This window comes from Syngnathus acus, chromosome 12 (assembly GCF_901709675.1).
Source record: "Syngnathus acus chromosome 12, fSynAcu1.2, whole genome shotgun sequence".
Lineage (NCBI taxonomy): Eukaryota > Metazoa > Chordata > Actinopteri > Syngnathiformes > Syngnathidae > Syngnathus > Syngnathus acus.
Window position 1 is genome coordinate 1810292 of NC_051097.1, and position 26205 is coordinate 1836496.

At 44.3% G+C, this 26205-nt stretch overlaps 1 protein-coding gene across 1 annotated transcript in view; it reads right to left on the reverse strand.

The window, feature by feature from the left end:
* The window catches only part of slc38a9 (solute carrier family 38 member 9), a 51042-nt gene extending 25041 nt beyond the window's left edge, over positions 1-26001 (reverse strand). The window contains exons 1-2 of the mRNA XM_037265828.1: positions 25520-26001; positions 24642-24781 (exon numbers count right to left, since the gene is read on the reverse strand). Coding sequence (XP_037121723.1) covers positions 24642-24739 — 98 coding nt within the window. The 5' untranslated portion in view covers positions 24740-24781; positions 25520-26001. The remainder of the gene's footprint in view (positions 1-24641; positions 24782-25519) is intronic.
* Between the last annotated feature and the right edge of the window lie 204 nt (positions 26002-26205).

Genomic DNA, 26205 nt, shown 5'->3' on the forward strand with positions numbered 1-26205 from the left:
CCACGTGTTGGTAAAAATGAGGGAGAATAGTCTTCATGCTAGCCTGGTTGAAGTCCCCAGCAATGATGAAAACCCCCTCTGTGTGCGTGGATTGCAGCTCACTGATTGTCCGATAGAGAACCCTCATGGCCTCTTTAGTGTTAGCGCTAGGAGGCACGTACACAGCCGTGATGCTAACAACAGTAAACTCTCTGGGCAGGTAGAAGGGTCTGCAGTTAACAGTCAAAAGCTCGATGTCCGAAGAGCAGAAGCTGGCGACAGATCTAGCATTTTTGCACCAGTTGTTGTTGATGTAGACACACAGCCCACCTCCTCGGGATTTACCGCTTAGCTCGCTGTTTCTGTCGGCGCGGAATGTAGCGAGCCCCTCCAGGCTAACGGCGTTGTCCGGCATTGATGAGTTCAGCCATGTCTCCGTCAGGATGAGAGCGCAGCAGTTTCTAACTTCCCTCTTTGAAGAGAGTTCCAGTTTTAGATGGTCCATTTTATTATCCAGTGAGCGGACGTTGGAGAGGAAGATGGATGGAAGCGGCGGTTTGTAGGGGTTAGCTCTCAGCTTAGCCGTTAGCCCACCTCGACAGCCGCGCTTTCGCCGCCGGTCACACCGCCTACGCTTACTCCTCCTCCGGCGTGTGCTGCCCGGCGAGCCCGCTGCGTCGTGAGCTCCTGGGGCTAGCGCCCTAAGCACTCCGAGGCTACGCAAACAGACTAGGGTAGTTGTGGCTACGAGTCCGAAAACACTCGATGACCGTACCTCCAGCAGGCGCTGGCGATCGTACACTACTCTACTGGATGGATAAACTAAACTTTGTGTTGTTTGTAGTGTCCTAGGCGACATATTTTGTGAATATCCTCGTCGATTGCTGAGACGCGTAGCGGCCGCGGCCAACTGGGGCGCCGCCATCTTGGATTTTATTTCACAACACTTTGCCTTGTTCCTTTCTTCTCTGCTGTTCACTTCAAACACGCTCCATACGAACACAATGCTCTCGTATCAGACGCTTGCTCGATCACCTGCTCGTTTGCTGTCACAATGTACCCCACACAAATCCGAAACATTTCTTCGCTATCGAGTTTGCTAGCGCATGCGCAGTGATACTGACCGGCAGAATAACATCCGGTTGTTCCCGAAGATGATCTTTTTTCTGAAATAATTCTACGTTTACGGACTTAAGTAAGAGTCAAAATTTGGGTGCGTATTATACATGGGTACAGGCTTTTTTCCAGCATCGACATGCCATTTTTAGGGTGCGTATTATGCACGGGGGCGTATTTTACATGGAAAATTACGGTATGTTATTCAGCCGTGCTTTGATTTGAGGTAGAATGATTTATTTTGAAGGCCGTTTTCAGGCGATACCACTTCCTGTTTTACGTTCATGTGAGTGATGTGCATTCCAGTTCTTTTATGTGAACTGAATCTTTAGAATCCGTTCACTCAAAAAATACGTTCAAACGAATCGTTCAATGAATCGTTCCCCACCCCCTACACACACACTGATCCGTTTTTTTCCGTTCATACATAACTAAGCAATACACCTCACAATACACCAGACAAAAAACAATCAAGTAAACACACGGTAATGTCGACAACGGCAACGCACACATTTTCCTCTATATTACAACATCCCGTGGAAACAACCCATATACATCAAACAATACAACTACACAAGCCCCTCCCAAAAAAATTAATTACATAAAAATTGATGTATAATAATAACAATAATTGGCTCGGGTAATTCACACATTTCTTTCTGTAATACAACACCTACACCAGGGGTGTCCAAACTTTTTGCAAGGAGGGCCAGATTTGATGAAGTGAAGGGGCCAATAGTTTAAATTGGACATTTTTTAACTACAGAAATTTCATGCAAATACACACTGTTATAATACAAATTTCATTGTAACAATTGTCTTTATTTTTCAAATGACAAAATATCCAAATATAAGCCACTCAGGCATATGTGAACAACTCTAAAAACACAAATTATGCCTATTATTCATATCTGAAGAGTCACATAACATTGAACAAACTGTATGAAATAACTTAAATTTACATGAGTTTAAAATTATTTTTGCCTCATGAACATTTTAAACAGGTGTTATAAGTAATGCTGAATTGTCTCTTATTATTAAGACTTAAAACAAGTGAATTTTGCTCTTGTCCATCCATCCATTCATCCATCCATCCATCCATCCATTTTCTTCCGCTTATCCAGGGTCGGGTCGCGGAGGCAGCAGATTTAGGAGGGACTCCCAGACTTCCCTCTCCCCAGCCACTTTATCCAGCTCATCCCTGGGGATCCCAAGGCCGCTCTACTCCGAGTCTCTCCCGGATGACCAAGCTTTTCACCTTATCTCTAAGGGAGAGCCCGGACACCCTGCGGAGGAAACTCATTTCGGCCGCTTGTATCCGGGATCTCGTTCTTTCGGTCACGACTCATAGCTCGTGACCATAGGTGAGGGTAGGAGCGTAGATCGACCGGTCACCACGACGGACCGGTACAGAGTCCGCATTACTGCCGACGCTGCACCGATCCGCCTGTCGATCTCGCGCGCCATCCTGCCCTTACTCGTGAACAAGACATACTTGAACTCCTCCACTTGGGGCAGGATCTCATCCCCGATCCGGAGAGGGCATTCCACCCTTTTCCGACCGAGGACCATGGACTCTGATTTGGAGCTGCTGACCCTCATCCCGACCGCTTCACACACAGCTGCGAACCGCTCCAGTGAGAGCTGGAGATCATGGCTTGAAGAAGCCAACAGCACCACGTCATCTGCAAAAAGCAGAGATGCGATGCTGAGGTCGCCAAACCGGACACCCTCAACGCCTCGGCTGCGCCTAGAAATTCTGTCCATAAAAATTATTAACATAATCGGTGACAAAGGGCAGCCTTGGTGGAGTCCAACCCTCACTGGGAACGAATCCGACTTACTGCCGAAAATGCGGACCAAACTCTGGCATCGGTGATACAGGGACCGAACCGCCCTTATCAGTTGGCTCGGCACCCCGTACTCCAGAAGCATCCTCCACAGAACTTCCCGAGGGACACGGTCAAACGCCTTCTCCAAGTCCACAAAACACGTGGACTGGTTGAGCAAACTCCCATGCCCCCTCGAGGATCCTGCCGAGGGTGTAGAGCTGGTCCAATGTTCCACGGCCAGGACGAAAGCCACACTGCTCCTCCTGAATCCGAGGTTCGACCTCCCGACGGACCCTCCTCTCCAGCACCACTGAATAGACCTTACCAGGGAGTCTGAGGAATTTCGCTCTTATCATTTGCAATATCTTTCAGAAAGTAATAGTTTGTGTCACGTCTACAGTCAAAGTCTGCTTTATTGTCAACCTCTTCACATGCCAAGACACACAAAGAAATCGAAATTACGTTTCCACTATCCCACGGTGACAAGACATAGTACACGACATACATACAAGCAAACAACACAAAATAAAAACAAGAAGGCACAAACAATGAATAATAAGAGTGATGAATAAATAATAAATAAACAAACAACACAATAAATAAATAAGAGGAGCAAAACGGAGCAAGTGTGCATACAGCAGACAGTCAGAATATAGCGCAAAAGTACAGGTTCATAACATCAACAGTATTAACATGGTCACTTTGAAGCTTGCTTTAGTAATATTTGCTTTTGATTCACAGCCCCGCGTGAAGAATTGCTGTTGTGATGCCAGTTCAGCCTGGAGCTGCTTCACTTTATCAGCACGGTCACTCCCTGTTAGCTTGTTGTATGTGTTAGCATGTTTAGTCTGATAGCAGAGATGGGACCAAGTCACACATGTGGAAGTCTCAAGTGAGTCTCAAGTCTTAACCTTCAAGTCTCAAGTAAGTCCCAAGTCATTTTTTTCTTGGGCAAGTCAAGTCAAGTCCTTAAATAGGTCAAGTCAAGTCCAAGTCAAGTCCTTAAATAGGTCAAGTCCAAGTCAAGTCACCTTATTATTGCAATTTTACCTTCAGAATCTGATCTTAGTAACGTGAAAAGACAAGATATAAGTAACTTTCCGTATATTTATACAAAATTTTCTGTATGTTATTTGTACTATTAATGTATTATTTACATGTTTGAAAAATTATTTAATGTTCTAATGATAAAATATGCACTTAAATGGTTTCATATACATTTATCCATCCATCCATTTTCTGAACCGCTTAGTCCCCACGGGGGTCGCGGGAGTGCTGGAGCCTATCCCAGCCGTCATCGGGCAGTAGGCGGGGGACACCCTGAACCGGTTGCCAGCCAATCGCAGGGCACACAGAGACAAACAACCATTTGCACTCGCACCCACACCTAGGGACAATTTGGAGTCTTCAATCGGCCTACCAAGCATGTCTTTGGGATGTGGGAGGAAACCGGAGTGCCCGGAGAAAACCCACGCGGGCCCGGGGAGAACATGCAAACTCTACACAGGGAGGGCCGGAGGTGGAATCGAACCCGCACCCTCCTAACTGTGAGGCGGACGTGCTACCCAGTGCGCCACCGAGCCGCCCATATACATTTATTGACACAAAAAAAATGTACAGATGATCGCAGGTGGTTTTTGGAACCAATTATCCACGATAAACGAGGGATTACTGTATATATATATGTCCCGGTTCTCGAACAAATCGGAATTCGAACGAAAAATTCGAGATTTTTTTGCTTCGGTTGTCGAACAAAATTCGGAGGTTGAACCTCGCGAGATGAGCCGAAAGGACCCGAGAAAACCCGACCGCGCGGCCCGGATACCGTCTGACTCCGTTCGTTATTGTATTTTCGTTACTTTGAGGATTGTATTAACCCCTAATCATGCCTCCAAAGAAAGCAAGTGGGAGCAGCAAAGTCATCCTAAAAAACAAAGACGCTCTTTAAGCAATGCGACAGTGAGCGCCCGGCGCGCTGCGGTTGCGCGATCGGACCAAATTAAGCTCCCTGCGCACAATATTTTCTACATTTCAGCAATGGCTCTGTCACAATAATACGACCAGCGCGGTGCAGTTGCGCGGTCGGCGGCGCGCTACGGTTGCACGGTCGGTGGTGCGCTGCAGTTGCGCGATCGAGCCAAAATTGGGAAATATTGTCTTGTACATAGAGTGTCATTTTTTGAATTGTTGAAAAATGTTTCTTTTGTCTTGGAACGATTCAAATCTTTTCCATTATTTGTAATGGGAAAAATAGATTCGGAATTCGACCGATTCACTTCTCGAACCGCCTTCTGGAACGGATTGTGGTCGAAAACCGAGATTTGACTGTGTGTGTGTGTGTGTGTGTGTGTGTGTGTGTGTGTGTGTGTGTGTGTGTGTGTGTGTGTGTGTGTGTGTGTGTATATATACCGTGATTTTCCATGTAAAATACGCCCCCGTGCATAATACGCACCCTAAAAATGGCATGTCGATGCTGGAAAAAAGCCTGTACCCATGTATAATACGCACCCAAATTTTGACTCTTACTTAAGTCCGTAAACGTAAAATTATTTCAGAAAAAAGATCATCTTTGGGAACAACCGGATGTTATTCTGCCGGTCAGTATCACTGCGCATGCGCTAGCAAACTCGATAGCGAAGAAATGTTTCGGATTTGTGAAGGGTACATTGTGACAGCAAACGAGCAGGTGATCGAGCAAGCGTCTGATACGAGAGCATTGTGTTCGTATGGAGCGTGTTTGAAGTGAACAGCAGAGAGGAAAGGAACAAGGCAAAGTGTTGTGAAATAAAATATTACCTGTAATACGCATTTTGTTATTTGCTGATTGAAACTGCTAATTAAACTGTGAATTGAAACTAATAGGTAGAGAACTGAACTCTCGCTCTTTATATAGCTGACGTGTCTTGCGCATCCGTTCTGCGCATACTGTCATGGCGGCCTCCGTATGATATCCGGTCTGCGATGGAGATTAAAAAACAAACAATATTTGACAATAACACACCATCAAGGATTGCACCATCGCATCAAACGATGTGTCGTCAATTATGAATTTTACTGACTGTGTTGGGCAGGATGGCTGAATGCGATGCGCGATTGACAACAAACAAGAAGAAAGATGATTTCAAGTTTTATTTCGAGGGAGATTTTCTTCAAAAATTGTTGTACCCATGCATAATGCGCACCCCAGATTTTAGATGTATAACATGGTTCTGTCAGTCGCAGGGTGCGTTTGTCAATTGATGTACGCATGCAGTACGCATGCAGCCGACACCAATACCAGCTAACCCCACCGTATTGACAGCTTTACCCTGCAATCAATATGGGCTGCGGCTTATCAGAAGCAAAAGCTTATCTGTGCGTCTCCAAAAAAGCCAATGCAGCTCAGCTTGACTTTCGGCTTTGACACTGTTAGAGACAGTCTAGTGCGTGAAAGCTGTTGGGCAGTTTATTATGTAAATGAACCAAATTGTGACGACAAAATGCACAGGACTTCTCACTTGATGGGCAGGCATACTAGGTTCTCAACTAATTGTATACAAACAATGGAAAGTCAAGTTTACATGTTTCCTATAACTATAGAAACAATGTAGCACAAAATGAGGTATAGCAAAGCAAAATGTTGGAGGGCTCAGTGCCACATGCAGCATACTGCTGATGACAGCATAGGTCATCAGTCTGCTATTGTTTGTCACAAGTACTACTTCCTCAAAGGTACGCAATAAATTCAAGTAAAACGCTGATTTAGAAAACTGCTGAGCCTTTCCGGAGGAGTGAGAGGCCATCTACTTTGTATAGGTTTGTGGATTATGAGGAAATATCTTGTGAGATTTGATAGACAGTCCCCAAAAAGACCCGCAAGCACAGAATAGACAAAGTCATTTGCAACACAGTTTACTTGAGGAAGTAAATTTGGGCTAACCAGAATGCGCCATGGGCTTATCTTTTTATTATCTCATATCCACAGAGGAGTGATTCCGGAAGCGGTGGAAATACGGTATTTAGGGAACGTGAGGTAAAGCTTTTCGATCGCATTTCATGGCGACGTCACTGAAAATGACGTCACTGAAAATGACATCACATCATTGTCGTGTTTTACATGGCTACTAACACCACAAATGTCCACTTTATGCTTCATGTTTCAAGAAGGATTAAAATAAAATAAAATATAAAGTCAATAATGCTACGCAAAACAAGACAATCTCCCTGCCAAGCAGTCTGTCTGCCTGAATGATGATATCTTGGTTGGATTTACGCAATCGGGCTATTCAGACAGCAGCTGCAGTCCAAAATATCTGATCTAGAACCACTTATTAAAAGGGGCCCCAGTCGGATTTGAAAAAAGAAAAAAAAATTGAAATTGAGCCATTCAGACTGTCCGACACAGGTTGCATATTGGCAAAAAAAATGTGAATTGAGCTACAGCATGAAAGTAGTCTTAATCTACTGATTTTTGAATCAGTGATATAAAAGTATTCTACTTCTTCATTTCACAAACTTGAAAAAACATTAGACTGAAAAATAGAGGATAGTTTTCTTAGTTCAGCAATGTCGTTTAAAGATGACTGAATGTTTCCTTCCCCTCGTGTCACGACATTACCAAAGCTGCCTCTTCCCTTGAAATTACAATAGATTGAAGTCACACACCACTGCTTATGTGCCAGGTTTTTGTGATATAAAAAAAACAGAGACCAAGATGAATCATGTGAACTTTTTCCACCATTAATGTGACCTATAACCTAAAAATTTATATTTTAGAGAAGTAAAAAAAAAGTAGATGTGGTAGCAGGGGTGCACACCATCTTATAATGGAGTCAAGTTGAAATATTTCTTTACAATAATTGTTATAACCTTTCCCCCACCACTAGTCTGAATATAGTATTCTGATTAATATTGTGTGTGCGTGTGTGTGTTTTCCATCAGCACACAGGGCATGTGATGCGTCGGTGCAGTAGTGTTGGATTAGTAGTGCCTGTAATTTGTGCATGCTGCATGCTGCCTCTGCTTGCCTCTTTTCTGCTTTCAGCTACCGCCACCGGCTAGCCCTCTGTTTCTGGGGGTGAAAAGAGGAGCCGAGTGCATAAGCCTCCTCAGCTGGTACACAGCCTCTCCATTGCCAAGACTTACACACGCCTCCTCGTGGACACACACGGCAACTGGCACCCTGCGGTCCCAGGTTAAGTTGTGCAGGATCTCGGAGCAGCAGTGGGCCCCAGAGATGTGGCATGTAGGCCCACCGGTGTGTGGACACGCCCTACCAGAGATGGGACCAAGTCACACATGTGCAAGTCTCAAGTGAGTCTCAAGTCTTAACCTTCAAGTCTCAAGTAAGTCCCAAGTCATTTTTTTCTTCGGCAAGTCAAGTCAAGTCCTTAAATAAGTCAAGTCAAGTCCAAGTCAAGTCCTTAAATAGGTCAAGTCAAGTCCAAGTCAAGTCACCTTATTATTGCAATTTTACCCGCAGAATATGATCTTAGTAACGTGAAAAGACAAGATATAAGTAACTTTAAGTAACCATCATTGTCCAATGTGTCTAACCTGTTTAAAAAATATGACAATAATTTGGATTTGCACTGTAATTACTGATATTCAGTAAAATACACATGGAATCAAACAAAAAAGAAATTACCTCATACAATGATTGACAGCTCAATCTAAACAAATGAACGTCTGCCGACAGTGTCTGACACATTTGAGTTGCAAATATGAAAAAATAATCTGAAAAAAAATCTGAAAGAAGAAACACATTAAAGAGCATTAGAAACATTTTATGTTTCATCTGTAACATCTGGAGACACCAGAGCTCTATAAACTTCAAACGGACAAAGTCGTCTGGCTGTCTGAAATGTTTCTGTTGCATAGCTTGCACTGTGCTGTCCGTCTTTTGCCGTCATAAAGGTAATTACGATAGCCGAAGGTACCTCTCCCGCTGACATGTTTGTGCATGTCTGATATAAAGGGGCGTGATTCTCCAATAAACACGTTAGGTAGGTAGAGAGGGCACGACTGATTGATTGACAGGGTAGCAATCCAATCATGACAACGCCATTCTCAGCCTGCGCTCCTACCGTGTTATCGATATTACTTTTTTAAATGTATTATTAATTTTATATTCAAACTGAAAACAAACTAAATAACACTGAAGTCATTCAAGTCATCGTGTCTCAAGTCAAGTCAAGTCCTGAGTCTTTAACTTCCAAGTCGAGTCTCAAGTTTTTTTATTTTTGTCAAGTCAAGTCACAAGTCATCAAAACAGCGACTCGAGTCCACTCGAGTCCACTCGAGTCCAAGTCACAGTGACTCGAGTCCCCATCTCTGCGCCCTACTGCCCATCAACCACTGGGTAAACAGCTCCAGCTATGGGTAAATAGTGAAGACCTCAATGGTGGACCAGGCAGAGGATGATGGCTGACCTAAGGGGAGGCGTCACAACGGCTGGGAAGGCGGATGAAGGCTGCAGCAGAAAAGGGTCACCAGTCGTCTTGGTCTCCATGCCACTGGATTCTGACCCCGATCTGTCAAGGACAGTGTGGTGACTGTCTGTGCACCAGTCTCCCCACTTTAAACAAAGTCACGCACAGGCGTCTTTTTCAGGGAATCCACCTTACATCCCGGATTAAAGTCCTGTGGCGACCAGTAAGTGGCAACGGGGGCAGGATTGTGAAGTCTGGAAGCCCCTAGTCACAAGCTGGCACATCAGGCGGTGGATGTTAGATGATCGTTGGGCTCTTGGACCGAGGAAGAAAGAGCTCTGTGGTAGCTGCATCCACGACTGAGCAGCCCTTTTTAAGATCCACTCGGCTCACCCCTGACGGGGAAGGGGCTAGAAAAGGTGCCCTAAACATAGCCTGCCTCAAACCTCCCGACTGGATTACCGCGTTCAGAGGGATCACCAATATGCAGTCAAAAACACAGAAACATGAATTTTGGAGCATGGAATGTGTGGACACTAATGGACAGTGTAACCAGTGATAGGCCAGAGAGGAGAACCGCCATCATTGCCAGGGAACTGAGAAGATGCCTGACTGACATAGCTGCTCTTTCAGAAACCCGACGGGCAGAGGAAGGTCATCTGAAGGAGGAATAGGGTGGATACACAGATGAGCCTAGGATTCATGGGGTTGGTTTTGCCATCAAGAACCAACTGATCAGTCAGCTCTCTGAACTCCCTATGGGAATCAGTGAGCGCCTGATGACCCTCCGTCTGGTGCTGGCCAACAACCAGACGGCAACAGTTCTTAGTGCTTATGCACCTACCCTCGTTTCCAATGAGGAAGAAAAAGAGGCCTTCTATGCCTGTCTGGATGAGGTATTGTCAAAAATCCCCGAGGAGGACAAGATTATTATGTTGGGAGATTTCAATGCCAGAGTGGGCCGAGACCACCACCTCTGGAAGGGCACCATTGGAAAGGAAGGCATTGGAAACAAACTCCAACGGGGTTTTGCTTGTTAGCAAATGTGCTCAATACGACCTCACCATCACCAATACCATCTTTTGCCAGAAGAACAAACTCAAGGGTTCATGGAGACACCCTCGCTCTAAACAATGGCATCTTATTGACTATGTCAGCGGTGGCCAACCCGCGGCTCGCGAGCCGCATGCGGCTCTTTGGCTGGTTTCATGCGGCTCTTTTACGTTCATATCAACATTTGTGTTTATTTTTCGTGCGTATTTGCTTCGCTTGAGTTCAATATGGTATTTTGGTCAAACGCGCATGCGCGTGAGGTGAAATCCCGCAAAGGAGGAGGGACAAACAGAGCGATTGGTTTTGCTGGCTTTTTAATGAATGGCGACTGTGACTACGGGGGCCCATTAGGTCCAGGAAAGCTTAAAGTTGTTTTTTGTTGAACGTTATGGCAAGCCATTCTGCCTGATATGTCGGACGTCATTGGCGCATTTAAAAGCTTCAAATGGTCAGCGCCACTTCAGCTCACTTCATGCCAATATCGATAAGGATTTTGCAAAAGGGACTGAATTTCGCAAGCACAAGTTTGGAGACTTTGAAAAGTCAGGCAAAAAAATAGGTACAGTTTTTCAAAAAAATTACGAAGCACTCAGAGACTGTCACACTTGCATTGTTTCAACAGGCTTGGAACATTGCACGGGCTAAAAAGCCATACTTTGGTCTGTGGTTTTAGTACTGCAGGAGTCAATTTGTCATTATCATGTTGGTGCGTGACATAATAATGTCACACAATAAATTTGGCTGAGCAGAGGGGTGTGTGTGTGTATGTGTGTGTGTGTGTGTGTGTGTGTGTGTGTGTGCGTGTGCGTGTGTGTGTGGGGGGGGGGGTGTTCATGTGTGCTCATGTGTATGATGTGGCTCTTTGCGATGACACAGTAAAAAATGTGGCTCTTGGTCTCTGACTGGTTGGCCACCCCTGGACTATGTCATTGTCAGAGCCACGTGAGCATCACAAAAGCCATGATGGATTCAGAGGCCTGCTGGACAGATCACCGCCTGATACGATCCACGATGTCCATCAGACTCAAGAGGAAGAGCAGACTGCAAAAGAAGCTGAGCCGGTAGAGACTAAACCTTGAGACCCTGAACGAAACTGCCGCCCTGCAGCTGTTTCAGGCCTCTCTTGGAGAAAGCCTCAATCAGAAATACCCTGAGGACATTGAAGAACACTGGAGCCTGCTCAAGTCTTCCATCATCGATACCTGCAGTGCTACTCTCAAGTCCAGAAAGCATCAGAACTGGTTTGATGAGAACAACACAGAGATAGAACAGCTCATCTCCAAGAAAAGGGAAACCTTTCGTGTCTGGCAAAATGACATCACCTGCAAAGCAAAGAGACAGGCTCACTCCAGAGCCAAGGCTGACGTCCAGAGCCTGGTGAGACAGATTAAAAACTCCTGGTGGACAGAAAGGGCACTGGAAATCCAGAGTTTGGCAGACTCTGGTGACACCAGAGGCTTTTTCAGCGCTACTAAAGCTGTCTACGGCCCAAGCCATCGCAGCCAAAACCCCCTACGCTCTAAAGACGGGCAGGAGCTGTTGAAGGACAATGAGTCCATAAACAACTGGTGGAGAGAGCACTTTCAGGAACTCCTCAACCGTGACAGCACAACTCAGTCAGATTTCCTCAGTCACATCCCTCAGAGTCCCATCAGGGAAGACATAGGTGAACCTCCCACTTTAGCAGAGGTCCAAGATGCCATCAGGAGCCTGAAGAACAACAAGGCCTCGGGCCAGATGGGATCCCATCTGAGGTCCTAAAGGAAGGTGGACCAGAGCTCCAGCGCCACCTCCATTCCCTCCTTCTGAAGGTCTAGGAAAAAGAAGTACTCCCCTCGGAGCACAGGGACGCTCTGATAGTGACCATTTTCAAGAAAGGGGACAAAGCGGATTGCGGAAACTATAGGGGCATCTCGCTCCTTTCAACAGTTGGCAAAGTACTTGCTCGTGTTCTTACCAATCGCCTACTGCAGCGGTGGCCAACCCGCGGCTCGCGAGCCGCATGCGGCTCTTTGGCTAGTTTCATGCGGCTCTTTTACGTTCATATCAACATTTGTGTTTATTTTTCGTGCGTATTTGCTTCGCTTGAGTTCAATATGGTATTTTGGTCAAACGCGCATGCGCGTGAGGTGAATTGGTTTTGCCCGCTTTTTTTATGAATGGCGACTGTGACTACGGGGGCCCATTAGGTCCAGAAAGGCTGACAAGACGCTTGCCAAAATGGCAAGGAAAAAATACACAGCTAAACGAATATATGACGATGAACACAGGACGTTTTTAACAGAGTTAAAGTTGTTTTTTGTTGAACGCTATGGCAAGCCATTCTGCCTGATATGTCGGACGTCATTGGCGCATTTAAAAGCTTCAAATGGTCAGCGCCACTTCAGCTCACTTCATGCCAATATCGATAAGGACTTTGCAAAAGGGACTGAATTTCGCAAGCACAAGTTTGGAGACTTTGAAAAGTCAGGCAGAAAAACAGGTACAGTTTTTCAAAAAAATTACGAAGCACTCAGAGACTGTCACACTTGCATTGTTTCAACTGGCTTGGAACATTGCACGGGCTAAAAAGCCATACAATGAAGTGTTCGTTAAAATATGCCTCAGTGACGTTATTGAAATTTTGTCTCCTGAAAACGACAAACTAAAACGAATGGTCCCGAAATGTCCCGCCACACATAGTAAGTGAAAAAACTTATTATATTTTTGTTTGTGGAATTTGTTGAACTGAGAGTTTGTCTGTGTGAGACAATGCACACAATGCTCATTGTTGAAAATGTGGTCTTTGGTCTGTGGTTTTAGTACTGTAGGAGTCAATTTGTCATTATCATGTTGGTGCGTGACATAATAATGTCACACAATAAATTTGGCTGAGCAGAGGGGTGTGTGTGCGTGTGTGTGTGTGCGTGCGTGTGCGTGCGTGTTTGTGTGCATGTGTGCTCATGTGTATGATGTGGCTCTTTGCGATGACACAGTAAAAAATGTGGCTCTTAGTCTCTGACTGGTTGGCCACCCCTGGCCTACTGCCACTGTCTGAGGAAGTTCTCCCAGAATCGCAGTGCGGTTTTCATCCATCTAGAGCAGGGGTGTCCAAACTACGGCCCGCGGGCCAACTGCGGCCCGCGCTCCAGTTTTTATTGGCCCGCAGCAAATTCTGAAAACATAATTGAATATGGCCCGCACAAGAAGCTTGAGCTCAACTCTGTTGCACCTCTCAGTTTCAACACTAGATGGAGCCCGCCACACAAATGAAATCAAGCGAAGAAAAACTTTTACCACGAGTCCCCAGAAATGGCTGCACCGAAGAAACGCAAAATAGCAAGTGAGTGTAGAATATTTCAAACACGTTGGGAAAATGAGTATTTCTTCAAAGAAATCAACAGAAAGTGTGTCTGTTTGATTTGTAATGAAGACGTTGCTGTGATGAAAGAGTATAATGTCCGCGCATTTACTCCCGGGAGCCGTGTCAGAAAGCTCGGTGCACACTCACAAGTGCGTGTGCGTACTCAGTAGTACGTAGTAATTTCATCTATCAGTGCCGAATTCCGAGTGTCGGCTGTGACGTCAATATTCTCGTAATTCGCGCGCTGAGTTTTCAGATACAGTTTGACGCTAATGCCACCCACAAACCTTCCCCTGGAATCCTTCCATTAAAATGAGTGGCCCGAAGAAAAGAAAGGTGGACACTGAGTGGCGAATGTTAAAAAAGAGTTGACAATTTGGCTCGACCTACGTGTGTGAGAAGACGTTCAGCCACATGAACGTCAACAAAGCCCGTCACAGATCTAGGTTAACGGACCGACACCTCGGCTCTAACCTAAGAATTACCACAACAAATTTTACTCCAGACTATGATGCACTAGCAAAAAAGGGAAACCAACAATACTATTGATTTCTTTATTACTTTATTTAGATGTATTCTTTCACTGATTCTTCAAGATGATGAATTTGGTCAGAATGTTTGCCGTTGGATGTGATTTCGCCTCATTAGATAAACATTTCATAAATCTGACCTGCAGGCGCTGAAGTGATGGAAAATGTTATTCATCATAACAGTGTCGTATTTAATAAGAATCACTGATAGTAGTTTTTTGGTGAAATATTTTTTTAATGCTGTTAATAAATGCATTTGTTTTCAAAAAGCTTTTTTTTAATATCCATGCTTTAGTATCTACTAAAAGTAAAAAGCTTTTATGCAATGACCTTTACATGTCATTTATATTACTTCACACAAACACTACATCCATCTGCTCTTGGTTCGGCCCCCCGGTCAAAATTTAGAACCCAATTCGGCCCGCAAGTCAAAAGGTTTGCCCACCCCTGATCTAGAGGCACTGCAGACATGGTTTTTACAGCATGCCAACTTCAGGAGAAATGCCTTTGTTCATGGCTTTCATATACCTGACAAAGGCCTGTGACACGGTGGATCGCCAGGCCCTATGGAGCATCTTTCAGAGGTATGGTTGCCCGGATAAATACGTCAGAATACTGCGATTAATACATGACGGAATGACAGCCAGTGCTCAACAACAGATCCTTGACTGAGCCTTTCACTGTAGAGATAGGGGTCAAACAGGGATCCATCATTGCACCCACCCTGTTCTCGTCTTCATTGCCGCCATACTCCAGCTCATTGACGAAGAACTAACACAGGAAATCCCAATTTGGTACAGAACTAATGGCAGGCTCTTCAACCTTAACAGGTTCAAAGCCAAAACCATGCAGACGATAATGCCATTTATTGCACGCTCTGCAGAAGACTTCCAGGACATCCTGAACTCCTTCGCTAAGGCATACAGAGCCCTGGGTCTGACCATGAACATCAAGAAGACCCAGGTGCTACATCAACCCCCTCCCAACCAGCAATCTACTCCGCCCATTATAAGTGTGGACAACACTGCACTTGAATATGTTGACCACTTCCCCTACTTCGGCAGCCTTCTCTCCTCCAAAGCGGACATTGACTCTGAGGTCAACCATCGCCTGAGCTGTGCCAGTGGAGCGTACGCCAGACTCCGGAAAAGAGTCTTTGAAGACAGAGACCTCCGGGTTGACACCAAGCTCCTGGTTTACAAAGCTGTGGTTCTCCCTACCTTACTTTATGGGACAGAATCATGGACAACCTACAGCAGGCACCTAAGAGCTCTTGAACAACACCACCAGAGAACCTTGAGGAAAATACTCAGGATCAAATGGGAGGACAGACGCACAAACATCAGCGTTCTGGAGGAAGCCAGGATACCGAGCATCACCACCTTAATAATGCAGCACCAACCGATGGACAGGACATCTCATCCATCATTTCTGCGGATCAATCAGTGTCTCTGGCGGCTACCAGCAGCCTTCCTGACTACTGTATTTTCTGGACCAGGGGTCACCAACTCCGGTCCTCAAGGGCGCCAATCCAGCCTGTTTTAGGTGCAGCCCTACAACAACACACCTGATTCAAATGATCAGCTCATCAGCAAGCTCTATTAAGGCTGATAGCGATCCTGATTATTTGAATCAGGTGTGTTGTTGTAGGGCTGCACCTAAAACAGGCTGGATTGGCGCCCTTGAGGACCGGAGTTGGTGACCCCTGTTCTGGACTATAAGCTACACCAGCTAAAATTAGGGGGAAATCTTGTTTTGTTCATATATACGCCACACACCGGACTATAAGCAGAAGGTGTGTGTGTGTGTTTAATTACCATTTGTAAGAGTATAACATACACAGGTGGCACGGTGACGCACTGGTTAGCACGTCTGCCTCACCTCCTGCAGCTCTTCACTTTGAATTGGATATCCACTTTTTCTTAGATTTTTTTATATTATGTATTCTATGTGCCCTCTCTACATCCATTACTGCCTGGTCATCCTGGAAGGGGGATCCTCCCATCTGTGGTCCCTTCTCAAGGTTTCTCATTTTTCCCCTAGTAGGGGTTTTTCGAGGCTTTCCTTGCCCTCCTGGGAGTTTAAGATCAGGGGATGTTTGAGAATACAGTCAAACCTCGGTTTTTGACCACAATCCGTTCCAGAAGGCGGTTCGAGAAGTGAATCGGTCGAATTCCGTATCTATTTTTCCCATTACAAATAATAGAAAAAATCTTAATCCGTTCCAAGACTAAAAAGAACGCCTTTTTTAAGCATTTTTTCATTTGCGCATTTTTGACCGATCGCGCAACTGCAGCGCACCGCCGACCGCGCAACCGTAGCGCGCCGCTGACCGCGCAACTGCACCGCGCAACTGCACCGCGCAACTGCACCGCGCTGGTCGCATTATTGTGACAGAGCCATCGCTGAAATTTAGAAAATATTTTTAAAGTCCTGATGTACTTTCCAAAATTTAAGTGGACCTCAGTGCGCAGGGAGCTTAATTTGGTCCGATCGCGCAACCGCAGCGCGCCGGGCGCTCACTGTCGCATTGCTTTAAGAGCGTCTTTGTGTTTTAGGATGGCTTTATTGCTCCCACTTGCTTTCTTTGGAGGCAAGATTAGGGGTTAATACAATCCTCAAAGTAATGAAAATACAATAACGAACGGAGTCAGTCGGCATCCGGGCCGCGCGGTCAGGTTTTCTCGGGTCTTTTCGGCTCATCTCGCGAGGTTCGACCTCCGAATTTTGTTCGACAACTGAAGCAAAAAAAATCTCGAATTTTTCTTTCGAATTCCGATTTGTTCGAGAACCGGGACGTTCGAAAACCGAGGTTTGACTGTAATTGTCAATTTTATTTGTATATATGAAGCCCTTTGAGACTTGCTTGTGATTTAGGGCTATATAAATAAACTTGACTTGACAGTTATGAAGGTGCGGGTTTGATTCCACCTCCGGCCCTTCCTGTGTGGAGTTTGCATGTTCTCCCCGTGCCCGCGTGGGTTTTTTCCAGGCACTGCGGTTTCCTCCCACATCCCAAAAACATGCTTGATAGGCTGATTGAGCACTCCAAATTGCCCCTAGGTATGAGTGCGAGTGCTCTGTGTGTCCTGCGATTGGCTGGCAACCGTTTCGGGGTGTCCCCCGCCTACTGCCCGATGACTATTGGGATAGGCTCCAGCACGCCCACGACTCCAGTGGGTACAAGCAGTATAGAAAATGGATGGATAATATACACAAAGAAGATTGTCAGGAAAGAATAGAATAGAATAGAATAGAATAGAATAGATCTTTATTGTCATTGTCACACAAAGAGATGGTTCTTTGGGGACGCATACCTTTTATTAGCATAACATTTATTGACAGAGATGACGGAGCTCTGCAAACATACAAACATGTAAAAATCTCAGCGACGACCATAATAAACTTAATGTGCAGGGAGCATTCAGTGGTACGGTCAACAGCCTCCTCAACGTCCTCAATGTGTGGCCCAGCAACACATCCCAATCAGTAGACCCAAAGTAGTCTCTCAAAGACTGCTCAGCCTCAAGCGACCTTCCTGATTTTTGAAATGTAAATAAACCAATCTACTGTGATAAAACAACAAAATTGCAATAAGTGCATTAACCATCAAAGTGAAGTCTAACTGTAGTCTTGAAACAAATCTGAATAAGGAAAAACATTGCAACATTGCAAACTGCTACCGCTATTGTTGGGGAGTCTGAGGACTGTATAGGGCAGGGGTGGGCAAACTACGGCCCGCGGGCCACATCCGGCCCACGGGGCCGTTTAATCCGGCCCGCCAAACCTGAATAAATTGTATTAATTGTTTTTGGGTCATTTTCCCTGCAATTACTATGTTTCCCCAGTAGATGGGGAAGCGCCCGCCCGCGCATTTACTCCCGGGAGCCGTGTCAGAAAGCTCGGTGCACACTCACAAGTGCGTGTGCGTGCGTACTCAGTAGTACGTAGTAATTTCATCTATCAGTGCCGAATTTCGAGTGTAGGCTGTGACGTCAATATTCTCGTAATTCGCGCGCTGAGTTTTCAGATACAGTTTTACGCTAATGCCACCCACAAACCTTCCCCTGGAATCCTTCCATTAAAATGAATGGCCCGAAGAAAAGAAAGGTGGACAGTGAGTGCCGAATGTTAAAAAAGAGTGGACAATTTGGCTCGACCTACGTGTGTGAGAAGACGTTCAGCCACATGAACGTCAACAAAGCCCGTCACAGATCTAGGTTAACGGACCGACACTTCGGCTCTATCCTAAAAATTACCACAACAAATTTTACTCCAGACTATGATGCACTAGCCAAAAAGGGAAACCAACAATACTATTGATTACTTTATTACTTTATTTAGATGTATTCTTTCACTGATTCTTCAAGATGATGTATTTGGTCAGAATGTTTGCCGTTGGATGTGATTTCGCCTCATTAGATAAACATATTTCATAAATCTGACCTGCAGGCGCTGAAGTGATGGAAAATGTTATTCATCATAACAGTGTCGTATTTAATAAGAATCACTGATAGTAGTTTTTTGGTGAAATATTTTTTTAATGCTGTTAATAAATGCATTTGTTTTCAAAAAGCTTTTTTTTAATATCCATGCTTTAGTACAGGGGTCCCCAAACTTTTTCCTGTGAGGGCCACATAACTTTTCCCTTCTCTGATGGGGGGCCGGTGTCAGTTTGTAACAGAAAAAGTGTGACGATCGTAGGGGAGCTTAAAAAATTTATTGTTTTCCAGAAAGCCACATATAACCAAATAACGGTTATTTAATAACCCTTTCCAGGTTCTTTACAGAAAAAAAGTCAGGAAACAAATAATAACACTATTAATGAAATAAATAATAACTAAATACCCTCTCTGAGTTCTTCACAGAAAAAACAGGAAATAAATAATAACTAAATAACTCTCTCTGGGTTCCTCATAGAAAAAAAAAGCGATGGAACATTAACTTTCTGTTGTGCCATGCACAATCTTAACAGATAAAAGTTCAGCTCAGTTGTCAGAGCAGAATCTCTCTGACACATATGAGCAGTCTCTTAAAGTTCTTGTGTTCCTTCCTTATAATCCTTTTGTAGGTTCCAGTAGGCTTGTAGACACCGCTGTCTTTTTTGTTAAAGTTTGCTAGTGCGTCATAGTCTGGAGTAAAATTTGTTGTGGCAATTCTTAGGCGAGATCCGAGGTGTTGGTCCGTTTACCTCGATCTGTGACGGTTTGATGTTGACGTTCATGTGGCTGAACGTCACGTCGCGTACGTCGAGCCAAATTGGCCACTCTCTTTTAAACGCTCGGCACTGTGTCCACCTTGCTTTTCCTTGGGCGACTCATTTTAATGGAAGGATTCCAGGGGAAGGTTTGTGGGTGGCTTTAGCGCAAAACTGCATCTGAAAGCTCAGCGCGCGAATTACAAGAATGCTGTTGTCACAGCCCACGCTCTAAATTCGGGACTGATACAAATAGAGCGCGAGTGCGCCATGTCCGTACTACTGAGTACGTACAGTGTACGTCGTACACGCACTTGTGAGTGTGCACCGAGCTTTCTGACACGGCTTCCGGTAGTAAATGCGCAGGCGAGCGCTTCCCCATCTACTGGGGAAACGCAGTCATTGCAGGCAAAATGACCAAAAAAAAAAGTTTAATAATACAATTTGTTCAGGGTTGGCGGGCCGGATTAAACGGTCCCGTGGGCCGTATCCGGCCCGCGGGCCGTAGTTTGGTGACCCCTGCTTTAGTATCTACTAAAAGTAAAAACCTTTTATTCAATTTATATTACTTCACACAAACACTACATCCATCTGCTCCTGGTTCGGTCCCCCGGTCAAAATTTAGAACCCAATTCAGCCCGCAAGTCAAAAAGTTTGCCCACCCCTGGTATAGGGGGTTGGCTTGGATGGTTACCGTATTTTCACGTTTGTTAGGCGCGGATAAAAGTCTTAAGATTTTCTTCAAAATGTGCGGCGCGCCCTATGATGCAGCCCTATGTGTGTTGTTGTATGGCGGACGTATTAAAGAGCGCCATGAGAACGTTAGAGGGAGAATTGTGGGTGTGGATTTGCAGTATGAATGAATTTAAATTTGGTCTGCACCAGTTTTGTTTCTTATATTTTTTGCGGGAGCTTGAAGCAATGTATAAGGTACTATCTATAAAAGGGGAGATGTTAGAGGGAGTGGAAAACCCCCCGCCCCCACATGCAATGTGGCACTGCTGTGTTGTGTTACGTCATGACGCACGGGCGTCGGTTCAATACAGTCACACACTTGAGCACTCGCTGTCGTCCTCTGTCTCATTATTATCTATACATATACACACAAACATATGTAAGGAGACCAGGTGGTTTTTTCCACTCATCACCATCGCTGTTGATCTATGACTCTGAGTGCCCATCTCACAGCCGATGTGAAAAAACAAGTGAAGCAAATGAACACCGAGCTTGCTAACATGCTAACATGTCTGCTGGCACTATTGTTCGAGCTTTCGTAAAAGCCGGCATCATATTCGAGGAGCCACATGGCACGGAAAGTGACTCTGACAGTGAAGAAAGTGAACCTGGCATGTCAGTTGGAGATTTAGCGCTGCTGTTCAATTCGGAAACAGAGGATGAGGACTTCGATTGGTTTAATTGATGACCATTACCTGTAATCAAAATGTGAACACCAAACTCAGTTTTGCTCCCGCTTCATTTTTAAATACGCACACTTGTATGCTAGTGTGTGTGTGTGTGTGTGTGTGGTGTTGTTGCCATGAGAACGTTTACTGGGGAAGTGTGGGCGTGGATTTGCAGTGCGCCCTGTGTGTGTGTGTGTGTGTGTGTGTGTGTGTGTGTGTGTGTGTGTGTGTGTGTGTGTGTGTGTGTGTGTGTGTGTGTGTGTGTGTGTGTGTGTGTGTGTGCTGTTGTCACAGCCGATGTGAAAAAAACAATTGAAGCAATGAGCGCCGAGCTTGCTGTCATTCCGGGAGGCACGACAAAGGAACTCCAACCGCTGGACATCGGTGTGAACCAGCCGTTCAAAGTAAACATGTAAAACAAGTAAAGCTACCATGTCTGCTGGCCCCGTGTGTGTGTGTGTGTGTGTGTGTGTGTGTGTGTGTGTGTGTGTGTGTGTGTGTGTGTGTGCGTGCGTGCGTGCTGTTGTAAGGCGGACGTAGTTGAGAGCGCCATGAGGACGTTAAAGGGCTAAGTGTGGGCGTGGATTGTATATATAAAACCCGTGCCCTATGAGCCGTTGCGCCCTATGTGTGTGTTAAACACAGTCATGACACACAACTGAGACTGCGCCTTTTATTACAGTGCGCCTTTTGAACGTGAAAATACGGTATGCTCTTTTCGCCCCCTGGTGTCGGTCAGAACACAGGACAGAAGACGTGGTTCAGTTTTGATTGTTTTACTGAATTATTGGAAAAAATAAATAAATAAATAACCATAAATGAAATACTCTCGGCAACACACCAAACATAAGTCATCGATCGAGACAACAAAATACCGTAATTTTCGGACTATAAGTCGCGGTTTTTTTTCATAGTTTGGGTGGGGGGGCGACTTATACTCAGGAGCGACTTATATACATATATATGTTTTTTTTTCACTTTTTTGGGCATTTTATGGCTGGTGCGACTTATACTCCGGTGCGACTTATAGTCCGAAAATTACGGTACATTTGCTGGCGACAGTTAGTTGTCGTGCCGCTGCGTAACGGCTACTCGTACGATGCGAGGCAAACTTAAAGGAGCGCGCTGGAGCTGTCAATCAAACAGCGCGGACACGAAGCAAACCGCGATCGGACAAACGGCACAACAGCGGACAGTAGTAACAATGAAATGTACTGTATATACTCACCTTTGACACGCACGATCACAGCAACATACTCAGTCGATACCAGCAACCTTTAATTTACCGCTGCGCACAAGTGAAAATCGGTATAGTGTCTAGACCAGGGGTGGGCAAACCTTTTGACTTGCGGGCCGAATTGGGTTCTAAATTTTGACCGGGGGGCCGAACCAGGAGCAGATGGATGTAGTGTTTGTGTGAAGTAATATAAATGACATGTAAAGGTCATTGCATAAAAGGTTTTGGCCTTTAGTAGGTAGTAAAGCATGGATATTCAAAAAAAGCTTTTTGAAAACAATTGCATTCATTAACAGCATTAAAAAAATATTTCACCAAAAAACTACTCTGTGATTCTCATTAAATACGACACTGTTATGATGAATAACATTTTCCATCACTTCAGCGCCTGCAGGTCAGATTTATGAAATATGTTTATCTAATGAGGCGAAATCACATCCAACGGCAAACATTCTGACCAAATACATCATCTTGAAGAATCAGTGAAAGAATACATCTAAATAAAGTAATAAAGAAATCAATAGTATTGTTGGTTTCCCTTTTTTGCTAGTGCATCATAGTCTGGAGTAAAATTTGTTGTGGTAATTCTTAGGATAGAGCCGAGGTGTCGGTCCGTTAACCTAGATCTGTGACGGGCTTTGTTGACGTTCATGTGGCTGAACGTCTTCTCACACACGCAGGTCGAGCCAAATTGTCCACTGTTTTTTAACATTCGCCACTCAGTGTCCACCTTTCTTTTCTTCGGGCCACTCATTTTAATGGAAGGATTCCAGGGGAAGGTTTGTGGGTGGCATTAGCGTAAAACTGTATCTGAAAGCTCAGCGCGCGAATTACGAGAATATTGACGTCACAGCCTCCACTCGAAATTCGGCACTGATAGATGAAATTACTACGTACTACTGAGTACGCACACGCACTTGCGAGTGTGCACCGAGCTTTCTGACACGGCTCCCGGGAGTAAATGCGCAGGCGGGCGCTTCCCCATCTACTGGGGAAACATAGTAATTGCAGGGAAAATGACCCCAAAAAAAATGTATACCGTAATTTTCCATGTAAAATACGCACCCTGAAAAAGGCATGTCGATGCTGGAAAAACGCCTGTACCCATGTATAATACGCACCCAAATTTTGACTCTTAAGTCCGTAAACGTAAAATTATTTCAGAAAAAAGATCATCTTCGGGAACAACCGGATGTTATTCTGCCGGTCAGTATCACTGCGCATGCGCTAGCAAACTCGATAGCGGAGAAATGTTTCGGATTTGTGCAGGGTACATTGTGACAGCAAACGAGCAGGTGATCGAGCAAGCGTCTGATACGAGAGCATTGTGTTCGTATGGAGCGTGTTTGAAGTGAACAGCAGAGAAGAAAGGAACAAGGCAAAGTGTTGTGAAATAAAATATTACCTGTAATACGCATTTAGAACTGAACTCTCGCTCTTTATATAGCTGACGTGTCTTGCGCATCCGTTCTGCGCATCTGTAATGGCGGCCTCCGTATGATATCCGGTTTGCGATGGAGATTAAAAAACAATATTTGACAATAACACACCATCAAGGATTGCACCATCGCATCAAACGATGTGTCGTCAATTATGAATTTTACTGACTAAGTGTGTTGGGCAGGATGGCTGAATGCGATGCGCGATTGACAACAAACAAGAAGAAAGGTGATTTCAAGTTTTATTTCGAGGGAGATTTTCTTCAAAAATTGTTGTACCATGCATAATGCGCACCCCAGATTTTAGGACAATAAATTAGTTAAATTTTGCGCATTATGCATGGGAAATCACGGTAATACAATTTATTCAGGTTTGGCGGGCCGGATTAAACGGCCCCGTGGGCCGGATGTGGCCCGCGGGCCGTAGTTTGCCCATGCCTGGTCTAGACCCTGAATATAAGATGACCCCCACTTTTTCAGTCTTATTTCAATGCAAAAAACATTGTCTTATATTCGGGCCAAAACGGTAATTAGGGATGCATGTTCAAGAAAAATAAATATAACAATCAACCAATATTTGTATACATCAGAATAATGTTACCCTGAGGAATTCTAACAAAGTGGAGTACAGCATATTCTTTAATGTCGCAAAGTTATGCATAAAAAGTTAATTAAAAAGTTAATTTTGATAAATTAATATTTTGATATATTTTCTGCTTATGTCCTGACCATGGCCCTTCATCAACCTAGCAAAATATTTTATTTCTTTACCTGTATGGTAGTTATGGTTGTCTAAATTGTATTCATTTTACATACATACATACATACATACATACATACATACATGTCAAACTCAGTGTCGAGCAAGTGACATCTTAAAAAAATATAGACCTTCAATCATATGGCAATATGTGATAGTATTTTGTTTTGAAAACACAATCGGTGTGGAGATGGTTTGCAACTTCCAAATGCAAGTCATTTATCTTTAACTGTTGAGGATGGAGAATGTGTGTACCTATCTCGTATTAGTATTTTTCTGAGAGGAAAAGTGCAGTGCTGGTAATAAGAGGATACCGATGGACTGTGGCTCAGTGAAACGTACCTTTTCCCTCTGGATTCCAGTGAGTCTGTGGAACCTCTGTGCGAGAAGCTCTCTCCAGCCTGCTCCGAGCTCAGCAGAGGCCTGCTGTCGTTCTCCATGATACCTGAGACAGTCAAGTCCTGATAACTACCATCACCTGACTGGGATGAAGATGTCATAAAGTTAACAACTGACCACAAGGCATTATGGCATCAAATATCACAGAGGAACAATAACACATTTGTGCAGTACAATAAGGAACTGCAGTTTTCTGTTGCATTCTAAGTTCTATAACTTCAGTCACAGAAAATAATTTAGGGAGTTCAAAACAACACACTAAAGCAGGATACTGATTAGTTAAATAACTAAACCCAACTAAAATTTACCAGTGGCACCACAACAAGACACAATAGCATGTCATCTCTTTATTCGCTAAATTTCTGTGCAACTTTTGCAAATTATAAAAACGTTATACAATAGATCCAAGTTGCTCACAAATAAACCAGCACCATGACGTTATGCTAACCTTACAAGTGGTGTGTATCCCCCAAATAAATGATAAATTGATACATATCTTGAGAGTGGAAGCATTCGGTTCAATACACTCCCATCCTAACAGTCAAAACTAATTTTCCGAATGATCGTTAGCTAGTGTCGGGAACACAGGCCAGTCACCACGTGACAATGGAAAAACGTATTGTCTCAATTTGATTGCTTAAAATTAAATTCAACCATATAACCAATACTGTTCATCAATCACTGTAGTAGATTTGTGGAGAAAATCAAGATAATGTGTTTTGTGTCTGAGACGAGCTAAAGCATTTAAAATAAAAGTACAGTACTAAAGAAGAAGTCTTCGAGGGACACAAAACACAAAATATGTTCATGCTTAAACCTACCGATGTTTACAATGATGACATCCTTCCCGGGTATCTTCAGTTTGTCTCAATTTAACTGTTAGACTGTGGCAGCCCTGACTAACTACAGTACAGTAAACGAGTGAGTAACCAGTCTTAGAAAGTACAAATATGCTTCCTACATATGTGTGTATGTCCTCCTTCGTCCTCCATCCATCTACTGCTTATGATCGTTATTCTTTTTTCCTTCGTCTTGTATCGCTGTTCTTCTTCTTCTTCTGCTTCTTCCTCTTTGGTGTTTAACAGCGGCTGTTGCGTTGCATTGCCGCCACCCTACGACTCGTTTGCGCTCTTCACTACATTTCCTTTCCAATCCTCCGGTTTGCAAATTCTTGCTTTAAGTCCTTTCCGATTTGAGATACGGGGTACTTCATTCACTTTCCAATTATACTACACCAAAATGCGTTTTAGTTTTTGTCAAGGTAATATTTTGCGCATCTAAGGCGTTTTGCATTGTTTGTTGGCATTAAGCCGAACAGACTGTCATAAGGCAAAGCCGCAGGGTGAGAATCCCTGAGCTAAAACTATAGAAAAGAGATGGTCGAAAATTTGAGATTTTGTTTATGAGAAATCGTGAGTGTTGATTCAAATAATTAGACCTAGTTTGTTTGAATGTGCAGCACATCGTATAGGATGACACAAAAGCAATCTAAGCACAGGATACTTTA